The sequence below is a fragment of the Telopea speciosissima genome, chromosome 2 (genome assembly GCF_018873765.1).
Source record: "Telopea speciosissima isolate NSW1024214 ecotype Mountain lineage chromosome 2, Tspe_v1, whole genome shotgun sequence".
In the NCBI taxonomy this organism is placed as follows: Eukaryota; Viridiplantae; Streptophyta; class Magnoliopsida; order Proteales; family Proteaceae; genus Telopea; species Telopea speciosissima.
The window spans coordinates 83496557-83509050 of NC_057917.1; the positions used below are offsets into that span (position 1 = coordinate 83496557).

The 12494-nt window shown below is 39.7% G+C and overlaps 1 protein-coding gene across 1 annotated transcript; it reads left to right on the plus strand.

Moving 5' to 3' along the window:
• The first annotated feature begins 7501 nt into the window (after window positions 1–7501).
• LOC122652816 lies at window positions 7502–10590 on the plus strand. The gene is made up of 4 exons (XM_043846679.1): window positions 7502–7656; window positions 7817–7861; window positions 10095–10192; window positions 10470–10590. The coding sequence occupies exons 1-4, from the start codon at window positions 7603–7605 to the stop codon at window positions 10546–10548; spliced, it is 276 nt and encodes a 91-aa protein (XP_043702614.1). The 5' UTR covers window positions 7502–7602; the 3' UTR covers window positions 10549–10590.
• Window positions 10591–12494: the final 1904 nt, after the last annotated feature.

Here is a 12494-nt window from a genome sequence, read left to right on the forward strand (position 1 = left end):
TCTATGACGTTGGATATCTGTTTTTTTTCCTTTCCTTATTCTTTTAATTTTTTCTCCTCTCCAGTAATGAGTAGTCCAGTGTCTAGTGTCCAGTAAAAAATGGCGAGGGTCTTGATTGATCCTTCCATATGATGATATGATATGAATGATAACATGGGAGTACTCCGCGTCTGTAGTAGTGTCCCAATGGTCCCTCTTTCCCAACTATTCAGACTTGTGGAGTCAGATCGGACGGCGGAGATATATACTTTAATCATTAATCGCACATGGCAAACGCGTTTGTTGATGTTATATAACTCGGTAATGGCCTAACAACAACCCACCAGGACAGGATTTAAAAGGTGCATTAGGATCAGGCCCAGCCTTCATAAATCATTTATAGCTAACCCGTGGGGTTTTAAAGCTCCAATTTAATAAAAATCAGTTAGATTCTGTTACAATTCTAGTAATACAACAAGGATTAGTAACTCTAAATTGGTTGAAATTGAGATTGATCACGGTTAATTTTGATCCAAATTTGTCATAGTCTTTAAGGTGCTGATGAGGCATAAAACACCCCACCTATCAGAGGCTGCCACAGGGCCAACCCGATCTCAGTCCGAGAATCGAGTTAGGCCGAGCAGAAAATCGAGCCGACCCCATCTCCACTATAAGTCACTTGACAGAGCCAGACTCGTGCAAGCTAGCCGGTGGCTGAGGCCGAGCTCATACAGGTCAGCCATAAACTCTTGGCCGAGCTTACTGTCGAGACAGACCTCTGACGGCCAAGGCCGACCTATCAGGCCGCCCTCCTAAGCCAACCTTCGAGGCCGAGCCCTCCTCCTCTGAAGCCGCCATAACGCTTCACCGGGGATCTCCTGGCCACGTCAGCGCATTCCGATAATCACGGGATAGGGATCAAGCCACGATCCCAGTGCAACACGGAATCGCACTCTACATGGACTCTTACCTTAATAAGAGTCCAACCCCGAAAATAGCTCTCCACTCCGCTCTACGCGAGAGAACCTTCCGAAAGAAGGACTCCTACCATACTAGGACTCTCTCAAACACCTCATCTCCTCCTCACTCTATAAATACCTAGGTATGGAGTACCATTCCTCATCTTGCTTTTACTACGCAGTTACGCTGTTGCATTGGAGACCTGACTTGAGCATCGGAGAGTCCTAGGCCGGAGCCACACCGACTCTCTTGTGCTCATCGCTTGGTTTTTGCAGGCTCATCCGTGGGTGAACCGAGCATCAGAGGTTTTCACCCGCAACAGGTGCTAATACTTGATCCCTAATCCCCAAAGGAGAACATCTAAATTTTGACCATTGACACAGCCAGAGGTATTGGTTTGATCCAAATCTGTGGATCCTTAGTGTCATAAACCCCCCCCCCCCCTTCTCCTAAAAAAAACCCTCTTCAAAGATTTAAAGAGACTTATGTTGGGGGACTAATTAATTAAAAATACTATAGTAAAACTTTGATCAAATGAATTATAAGATAATAGTTGGAATATATATACACATATATATATACATAGAGAGAGAGAGAGAGAGAGAGAGAGAGAGGGGGGGCATTATGGGATGCGGATTTAAGGTGTTTATAATTTATATTGAGAGAATCTTCGTTGGATTAGCTTATAAGAAGAAATAGGATTAAATGAAACATTAATGATAGAATAAATCCCCATCATTCCTCCGCGTAACGTGATTTCTTTTTGGGTAGAGAGGATAGATTTTGAGAAAAAGAGAGAGAGAGAGAGAGAGGGTGTTTGTTTTGAAAACTTTGGGGGATGGGGGGGAACCATGAAAGGTAAACGAAGGATCTTTCGGCGCCAGTAACGTTGTCTGTCAATCGTCAAAGAGTGGGGTCCATCATTTTTGGTTCAGTGTAATTGCTACCGACTATTTTTTGCCCATTTTGGTAATTGAAGTATAGACGTGTTTCTGTTCGATCAGTCGGTTGTTTTATTTTAATTTTTTGATAAGATCAGTCGGTTATTGATTCATAATAATCGGGTGATGTTATTATTATTATTAAGTGAAATTAGAAAAAGAGAAGTAGTTTTTTGTTCGGGAGGATAGCCTCTCATGTGTCTATCTCTCATTTTTAAAACAAAGGGATAAAGATAATTTTTCATTTGGAGACGAAAGAAATAGACTCATGGGAGTGCTGGCGTAAATCACATTCCTAGACAGAGTTTTAGTGTGATCTACGCTAGCACTCCCATGTGTCTATCTCTCTCCTCCTAAAAAACAAGAGGGTAGAGATGTCTTTTCATATGGAGAGGAGAGAGATAGACTCACAAGAGTGTTGACGTAGGCCACACTCCTATACAAAGTTTTTTTTTCCTTTATTATTATTAGGAGAAAGAAAAATTCCCAATGTAAGACGCATCACACAAGGGTCATGCCTAGAACAGTGGTGGGCGAAATGATCACCCCGCCCCCAATGAACCAGTGTAGAAGCTCTCATTGGGTGATGCACGCATGTGACCCCAACGCTCCCATGCTTATTATTTATTTTTGGTAAGACTCCCATGCTTATTATTATTATTATTCATGATAATAATCTAATTATAAACAGTCTTTAAACAAACTATAATCGAGTTAGATAAACTTAAACGAGCAAATCAAGCCAGAATTAGTTATCAATCAATCACAGTATTTGGTCGATCCAGTTGAGACTTGAGAGACGGATGAGTCACCAAGATCATTCTTAGTTGGTGTTTGAGCCTGACCTTCAACTAATCAACTAATCAGTTCAGATCAAACCCATGTCGGCGAGGACAACTTTTTACACTTGTTTTTTTAATAAAATACAAATCTAAATTATTGGATCGTGTAAATTACTGCCACGTGGTGTGTACCTAATTTACTCCCCTCTCACCCCCCCCCCTCCAAAAAAAAAAAAACATAAAAATGTTTACACATATCCCAAGTGCAACGCAATCAGTTTCCAGGAAAGTTGAAAGAGGAAACAGATTCCCGTGTACATTTTTGTTTTTCTTTCACAAAAATAAGGAAAAATTCAGAAGATGAAAGTTTGGAAAGAATCCGTTTGGAACATCCAACAAATGAGGCCACAAGATTAGGTTACGTTTGGAAGCTAAGAAAAGAAAAAAAATAATTTGAGAAGAGAAATAGACAGGTAATTCAATCATTGCATCATCATCATCCTATTTGTCTAATTATTTCAATTTGAAAGTAAAACCAACCATTTAAAATCGGATCACATTATATAAAATATGAATCTTTTCTTAGTTCGATTCGAGGTTTTAAGGAAAAATTATATTTATCCTTTCCTTCACCATATCCGAACATGTTGTCGCCCAAAACTTAATTGATCCTTTCTCTTAACGTGTATGTTGTCGCCGAAAACCTTCCTGATGACGTGTGCGACTTGCAAAGGGGGGAAGGAGCTAAGAAGAGATCCGGAGTGGACTCCGAGGGGGGGACTCTCATATGCCAAAGTCAATCTGGCACACAAACGAATTGTCAGAGAGGGGGTACAGAGAGAGTAGTAAGTGATTAAGGTTCATAATACCGTAACTGGATCCCCTCAGCAGCAAGTGATTAAAGTTGATTATTATTGAGGCGGTTGATAACTTTTCTGTGTCCCATCTTCTGACACGTAGCAATAGTGGGGTCGGTTATCTGTCTCAATGAGGGGGATGTCCCCTAGTGGGAAACGGGAATCCCTCCTATGCGTCGTTGGTTCTAACGGCTCTTTGGGTCACGTTTGGGGTCATTTGCTTGCCCCCCAAGGCAAGTTCTGTGACAAGTGTCACGCAATCCATCTCGTTGGTTGCCTGGAGGGATCCTACCACGTGTCGACCGCTTGTTGGTTGGATATTTCTCGATGTATCAGGTGCCCCCCACTTCGCAGGGCGCCATAGGGGTCCTGGGGAGTGAACTTCCTTTCTGTTTTTTATTTGGTGAAGCCATTTCTCCGTTCAGAAAATGTTGTGGGAAATCTTTAGAGGGCTGTTTCGACCTCGAATCGCGTCCGAATGGCCAAAAAAGTGCATACATCACCGCCAGAGGCTTCTGCTAATTCCTAAACCGTTGAGATAAGAAGCTAAACATACTACAATGGAGTATGGACTTGAGGTCCATCATCTATATCTGGACCCTAACTTCCACTCTCATTCACTTCAATCAACCCAACATGAAACAGACTCCGGTAATTTGTTTACAAAATGAGATAAGAAGCAAGACTTACTACAATGGAGTATGGACTTGAGGTCCATCATCTATATCTGGACCCTAACTTCTACTCTCATTCACTTCAATCAACCCAACATGAAACAGACTCCGGTAATTTGTTTACAAAATGAGATAAGAAGCAAGACTTACTACAATGGAGTATGGACTTGAGGTCCATCATCTATATCTGGACCCTAACTTCCACTCTCATTCACCTCAATCAACCCAACATGAAAGAGCCCAACCCAATCAATTGGCAAGCCCATTTCATAAAATGGAGCATCACCAACTGTATAAACAATCCTAACAATTACAATCTTAGATAGTAAATTGACAATTTCAAATCAGTGAAGTGTCAAATAAGCAAAACAGGTTGGGGTAGTTAAATTCATAGCTCATTTGAGAATCAACAATCATTTCAACTAATCAGTTCATAGCTCATTGGTGGATATGATGAATACAGAATTTTATCTCAGCCTCTACACTGTGGATAGAGAGGGGTTTGTTGATTTTTATTCTCAGCAGGGACTAGAAGAAGAAGAGGATAGGGAAACAAAACAGAGCTCACACAATCAAGGTAAAGCATAAAAAAATCCGTAACAAGTTTAAAACCCTAGCCAGCAAGAAAGAGATAGCAACAAAGCATAAGCCATAAAATAGGTAGAACGCAAGCAACCGAGCAGCACAACCAACTATGGTTTCTGGTTTAGAACTCATAGCAGAGAAGACATTACAGACGTGAATAGAAGCTATATAGTTCAACAAAAACACAAATTCGAATCAAGAGACCTTAAGAGAGGAGGAGGAAGGAAGAGAGGGCGAGATAGCTGTGCTTACATACTGGTATAGTGATGCAAGTTGCAGGAAATTGGTAGAATACGAGAGAGCAGAGTAACCTTCAAGGAGAAGCAGATCCAAGCTTAAGTTGAGCGAGGAGTTAACACCGTCATGAAGCTGTCGCACGTTGGAGATTCAGAGATTGAGAGAGCTTCATTAGTGAAGGAATTGCAGAATTGAAGGTAACGCTTCTCTTCTTTGTTTAAGTCTTGGGATAAAAGGGATTTTATCGGGCAACACTTTTTTAATTGTTAAAAAAAAAATGGTAGAAACAAATTTGTTACACTTCATATAAATGATCATAAATTTTGATTTATGGTATAAAAAACACATGAAAACAAAGCAGGTTTATCAAACGGGTTTTTGGGTGTTTTTGTGTGCTGGGAACACAAATAGCACGGAAACACAAAAACGTAAGATTATCAAACGGTACCTAGCTAACTTGACAAAGACACTATTTCGCCTACCGACACCGCTAGCTAACCAGTTACCTTCTGTTATCTTTCAATTGAATGATTGAAAGTGGATTAACGATCAAAATCAATAGTGGAGAGAAATTCATTTGTAGACCCACACCATAAACAACAGTTGAAGATCGAACCCACTTTGAGAGTTTGATTAGGGGATTTCCAAATAAGCATCCTGAGTTCATCCTTCAAGCCTAACCCATCCCAGTATTAGGTTGGGATTTTAGAATCTGAATCATACTAGGTGCGGGCTCAAAGCCTAGAGGGAAAGAGATGGGTAGGTGTCGGGATAGATAGAAGTTCGCGTATTATACACATATTATATCTGTATTTGAACGTTTTATTAAAAAAACGTATTTTACGGTTTCAGTCATAAATGCGGTAAAAACCGCGTTTTTTTAACATTTAGGTCCGTATAGGATAAATACGCTTTTACTTCACTGTTAGATCTGAGCAATTTCCCCAAGAAAAGACCATCGCCCCTTCCTATTCGAACAATCTAACCCTAGCCGACACCCGACGGTGAGGTAATCCCTGCCCCTTCCTCTTTTCCGTCTCCGTTCACGGTGGCCGTCGAGATACCCCTGTCCCTTCCTATTCTGTACTCTGTAGCTTCGGTAGTGGATGCAAGCCGTATTCCTCACTCCTCAGCGATCCGTGTGCGACGAAGGATAAGGTGGGTGATGTTTTGGTGACATATTTCGAAGTGGTTTATTTCACTCTTTGATTTAATTTCATTATTCAACTAATCAACTCTACCTTTTGCAGTGGTGCGATCCTTATTCCTCTGTTCCTCTTCTTCTTCTTCCTCTCCGGTAGCCGACGCCTGACGGTGAGATACCCCCTGCCCCTTCCTATTCAGTGGGTCTTTTTTCTCTGTTTTCTGTAGTTCTTTTAACTTTTCTCATATTCAGTGGATGTTTTATTTCATCCAGCACGAACTGTGGCTATTCATTCTTCACCCCTGCCTTCTGTTGTTTAGTTTCTTAATATGAAATTTGAATTATTTATTGTAATAATTTATGAAAAAGCTTCATCTTTTGATTCTGGAACACATTTTCCAATATATTCCAGAATCAAATAAAGTCTAAAGCAAGATCATTTTTCAAGCTTCCATTCTTGCACCCAACTTGATGATATACTTCGACCTCCTCAGCACTAAACCATGAAGATAATTGTCATTCTGTAAAATAAGAGAGGGATATAGCAAAGCTTAGCAATAGTAAACATGTTCTCACTTTTAAGTGAATACATCCATAGTGGACCATCCTGACAAATCTGAACACATATGCACTTTGTTGAATGCATCCATAGCTACATCCATTTGCTGTCATTTCTAAAACCAGAAATAGATTTGCAATTGAACGTGTTACATCGATCACCAATATGGGATATTATATTGTGTTTATTTTAGTTGTGAGGTTTCTTTTTGATAAAATCATTGTCTATATGCTATTATTTTTTCTATTAGATGGTGAATGTCTATTACATAGTGAATATATGCCAGTATTTTTGCTTATATAGCAGCCGTATTAAACACGTACTATATCATTGCCGTACGCACTTTATTATGCTGGATTGTTGAAAAGTATTATTGCCGTCTGATTCGTTTAATTGCAGAAACGTATCCGTACCTGTTTGATTGCCGTTCCTGAACTTACTAACTAAGGTCTACAGCGCCCTTCGTATAATATTGTTCTTTGTGCGTCTCTCTCCTCTTTGCAGTCTTCTCCCTCAATGTAGATTTCACCCCCTCTCAAAAAATGCACATGAAAAATTTTGGTCATAGGAAATGCAGGACCCTAATCCCAATCTATTGTAATATTATACGTTCTGTAGGTTTATGTCCTGCAATGGTCGCTCTTTTAGTTGATTTGGATTGATTTGGAGTTTTGAATTTTCAAATTGAGGTATTGCCAGAATTACAGTTGGGTTCTGTTAATTCCTAAACCTCTTTGATCACAGTTAACTTATTCAGAGATATTTCTTGCTTTGTCCTGCCTTGGAGTTACTGTGAGAAGTAAAACTTATTTCTTAGCTATTTCCCCCCCCCCCTTAATTGCTGTATTACAGAATTCAGAGAACATCTGAGAGGAAAAGAAAACATGCCTTCCCTGCAAACGGCTTTGCCTCCTGAGCTTGCTAACAACGTGATAAGGGTCAGTATAATCTCTCTCTCCTATTATCTGGTCATTTGTCTAACTGTTTGTGCATTTGTTGATGTGTGTGTCATATTGCATTTTCCTCCCATTTAAATTTTTATCTTTCGTGCCTGTGTCATTATTTTATTAAAAATGTGAAAGCATGTTATTCTTGTAGCTCTACCGTGAATGCCTCAGAAGAGCTCGGTTCATTGGTCATCGGGTATGCATTTCCTCTCTCTCTCTCTCTCTCTCTCTCTCTCTATTTGTGTGTCTTTTAAAATTTGAATTGAATTTCTTTTAGTTAGATTGGTTAATTCTTCTTGGAAGTTAAACTCCTTTACTGTTCATAAGATTTGGGTCTCTCTCTCTCTCTCTCTCTCTTATATTTGCACATCCATGATGCGCCCTAATTTTTTCTTGCAGTTTTTGGTTGGGTTCTTTTTTGGCTCCTTGGAAATTGATTAGCCACATGATTTAGATGGATTCAAATTTTAAGTCCTCAACTATTTCATCTTCTACTCTAGTCTAGACCAGTATCGACTGGGATGTATTCCTTCAAGTGGAGAGAGTCTCTAGACTCCCTTTACAGAGTCCTGAGCCGAACTCTTTGTAGTTCTTACCCCCGGAGGGAAGTCCTCAACCTAATCTGAAGCCCCTGAGGGAACTACTTTCTTATATCTGCTACAACACTTCTTGTTTGCACTTTACTCTTCAGTGGAGTCAAGTAGCTTACGCAAAAAAGGTCTGTGTGATGTTGGCATATGATGCTGCCTCTGCCCATTTTGTGAAAGAATCTATTGCCACTAGAATGAAACGGTGTCCATTGGAAGTGTTAGGAGTGATCGGCCCAATGACGTCTATTCACCTGACGGGTTTGCCTAGATGCGTAGTGGAGAACGAGCTGGTGGGAAAGAGCTGGAGATCGTGAAAAGCATTTCCACTCAAGGAGGCAGGCGGCTGGGAAACTTCGCTTCTAGAAGACCGATGTCTCCACAAAGCAAAGAATTTTGTTTGTTTAGATCAACAGGCAAAAAAAGATGGACTTTGATTGAATCGTTAGAACTGAATCTACAATTTCTCTGCGATTAGGACTGCTCTAGCAGCTGTTCTGGTCTCTGGTATAAAAAAAAGAAGCGTCTGAAAGAGCTATGGGCTTCTCTGAGAAGTTCACTATTGACTTACAGAAGAGACACGAGCCGACCAGACGGGTGTGTCAGTACATCGCAAGTAAGCAGCTTAGAAATGCATTGCAAACTAAGGGGGAATACCTCTTCATAACAGGAATAACTACTCGTATGCGCTTTAAAGGACGTTATGCCTTTCGGGTGAGAGGCAATCACTTCACTCCATAAGCAACTCTAAAAGAAAGACAGCTATTCAGCCAAAAAAAAAATTCTTCGACAGTGATTTTTTTTTCCCCTTGAAATTTCTTATAATGAAAAGAATCAATAAGGTAACTGAGCGTCAGTAAGTTCTTGCTTGTGCATGCTGATAGTAAATCAGCTAGGGCATGCCAAAGGAGGTTCGAGTGACTTGATTCTTTGCTCTTAGACAGAGGAGCGGACTGCTCTACATTCAGCCACGCCAGTGACCCCCGAAGCACTACGGATGGGATGAAATCTGGCAATGGCCTTTTCCTTTCCTTCTCTACTTCCCTCAAAACTCCTCGTAACTGCACTCTCCACTTCAATTGCTACAAGCCACCGAAGCAGATATAGCAATTGGAGCTGGAGCTTTGGTCGTTCTCTTTTGTTCCAGCTATCTCAACTCAGCCATTGCTGTTCGTTCAGTTGGAAATCTATCTTTTTGAAAGTAGTTAATGAAAAATGATACAAAAAAGAAGACAAAAAAATGGTATTGAATTTAAACAAAAAGTAGATTCAAGTATTTCCAGATGTATGGCGCGTTTAACCCCACTTACTTGTTGCACTTTTATCTCAATCATTCTGTTGCTAGACCCATAGAGAGACGTTTTTGGGGTCATGGAGAGCCGGAACAGAAAGAAAAAACGCTTATAAAAATAAGGGGATTGCAGACATGTAATAATGAAAAAAGGAGGAAGGAAAAGTGGAAGGTTTGTGGGAAGTATCGTATTCCAGATGTTCTTGACCTTGAAGTTTTGCCTGTTGGTTTACTGAAACATTGAGCATACCCACTGGATTTGCACTATGTCTATGGTTCACTTCTGTTTACTCAATGGATCTGCTGTATTTGTTACTTAACACTCTGAATGAATTTATTTTTTTGACTGTTTGTGTCACTCTTTTGGGAGGACGACGGCATGTACTTGTTGCTTTTATTGGATTCTGCCTTGCTTGTATAATAAAAATACCATTCCATTAATTATTTTCTTTAGTTAGATCAAGATCGATCTGAGAATTAGAGTTGTTGTTTTGTTTGTTTGTTTGTGGATACTTCAATTAGCTTATTGGTTTTATGTTCTAAATATGCAGTCAAATAACACAGAGCTTGTTGTTGATATGGTAAGGCAGCAGTTCAAAAAGCACATGCAAGAGACAGATCCAGAAAAGATTCAGAAATTGAAGGACGAGTGAGTTTAATTCAACTTGCTGTGATCCTTTTTGTGTTTATTGGGTTGGGTGCATGGGTGTATGGTAAACCCTGCACTGTTGCATTGTAGTAAGTCAAAACTGCTAGACTTCAAGTGCAGGGCATAGAGAGCTAGGAAAGGAAAAAAGAGGGGATTGTAAAAAATCCAATGCATTTTCTCATTTACCTCGAGATGGTAATGCTTTTCTCTTCATTTTTCTGGTCGGGCTAATTATAAGATTTTGGAACTTAAACTGCATTTGCTTCTGTGTCTACAGTGCTGCAAGAGGACTTATAAATCATATTCTTTATGAGTCAGAGAAGATTAGTGGTCGCAGATTCAGCAATAACTCTTGAAAATGACTCATTTATCTTCCGTCCATGCATCATTTGGTAACTCCCGACTCCTCCACGGAAGAGAGGGGAGAAAAATAACAACCTGGTTTGATTTCGTTTGTTTTCATTTTGTGTAAGTGTTGTTGAGATTTTGGACTGAGGTTCAAGCTCACAGGACTTGAGATACTATAAACGCAGCATGAAATGGTGAGAGAATGTGAGACCACTATATTTGCCTGTGTTTGGTAGTGTCATTACTGTACCAGTGTATGGGATGCTGCAGCAAATAAAAGCATAATAGGCTTTAGTCACCCAAAAAGAAAACCATTCTATCCTCAAATTGCAAAAATAGTCATAAATGGAAACGTAATTGCAGTAAACAATTTTTGTGACCAAATTCCAGAAGCTAGAAAAAATTATGGACGGAAAAATCGAACATATTTATATGTACCCTTGTGTTGATCATACCATGACAGGTTGGTTGAACTCTGGGGAGGGGCTAGCCTAGTTTCTGAAAAATTTGTGGAGGGATTGGGAAAATGTTGAAGCGGAAAAAGATCTTATTAACCTTCTCATTCACCATTAACCATAATCAAATAAATAGCTGGAGTTGCAAAAGTCAGTTGGGTCAGTTGTGGGTATGAAACTATAGAACCAATAGTAGGATGGTCCTTTTTGCATTATACACCCCTGTAGGGTTGGTGTTTGGCGAAGATGAGGTGCAGATCATTTCTGAGAGGAAGTTATGGATGGTCGCATGAAAGTCATGTCGTATGACTCCTGCCCTCACTTACCAAAGGCAAACCATCTTTGCATTCTTGATCTTGTTAATGGTGGTGTCTCCAAAAGACTGAATCTTCACTGGGAAATCTACAATTATTGGTACAACTATTCATGTCAATAGCAGCAATTGCCAGTACCAGAAGGGATGCTTTCGAAGCTACTGTTACTATAAGATATGGCGTTTTTCAGTGAGAGTTGGGATTTGGGAGAGCGTGGGTAATTGGGTTCAAAAAAGTATTTCAATTTTACAGTTTGACTCTGAGGCCAATGAGACATTCAGAGAAGGCATGGATCGTAGAATCAGCTGCAAGTTTAGAAAGAATGCTTGCAACGTGCAATCCTCTTACAAGGTTCTTACCACAGCTGAAGAATCAGGGGTGGTACCTTTCACTCCAAGTCATCTTGAGAGTGTTGTGTTAGTTTGATCTCTTTCCACGGTACATTGAAGAGACGCATCAAAATTTTGGAAATGGTTTCCTATTCATCTGTTGTAAAGTTAAATGATTACACATTAAAGTCTACATGAATGGGTGGAGTCTTCAATTAATCAAATCTGAGTGAAAAAGAATGGGTGGAGACAAGTCAGAATGATGAAAACAATATTTCCCAAGAGTCCGAGACTACAGTGGAGGATGGAGTAACATGGCTTCATCAGTATGGAATAAGAAATGCCCTCAGAATGATGTGGAAATGGATGAAATACCATGAATTTAGTGAGAAGGAATAGTAGCGAAGCAGTATTGAAGGTTGGATCTGGAAGTGTCAATTAAACTCACATTATCTCATGCAAAGAAGGGAGATTATTCATCCCTGTTATTTCCTCATGCGAGCGAGATTATTTTTTGGTTTTTTTGTTGACAAATATGCAATCATGCAACAAGTTGAAGAGGCCTAAATTTAACGCAGTCAAGCAGTGATGGTGAGGCCAATTGGACTTGATAAGACAAGACATTATACAAGGCAGGTTCTCTGAATCTTAATGGAGGATGAGAATGTTAACTGAAGATGGGAAATAACATCGATAGTTGAGAAGAGTAGTTTTTTAATTTTTAATCTCTGCTTCAATTTTTCTCTGTTTCTGATGAAGTTCTTATGTCTTCATTATATGGATTGTGAATTTTTCTAAGAAGGGAGAATTTTTATTTGAGGACCTGAATATAATTTTTAAGATGTAAGTCTCTCCT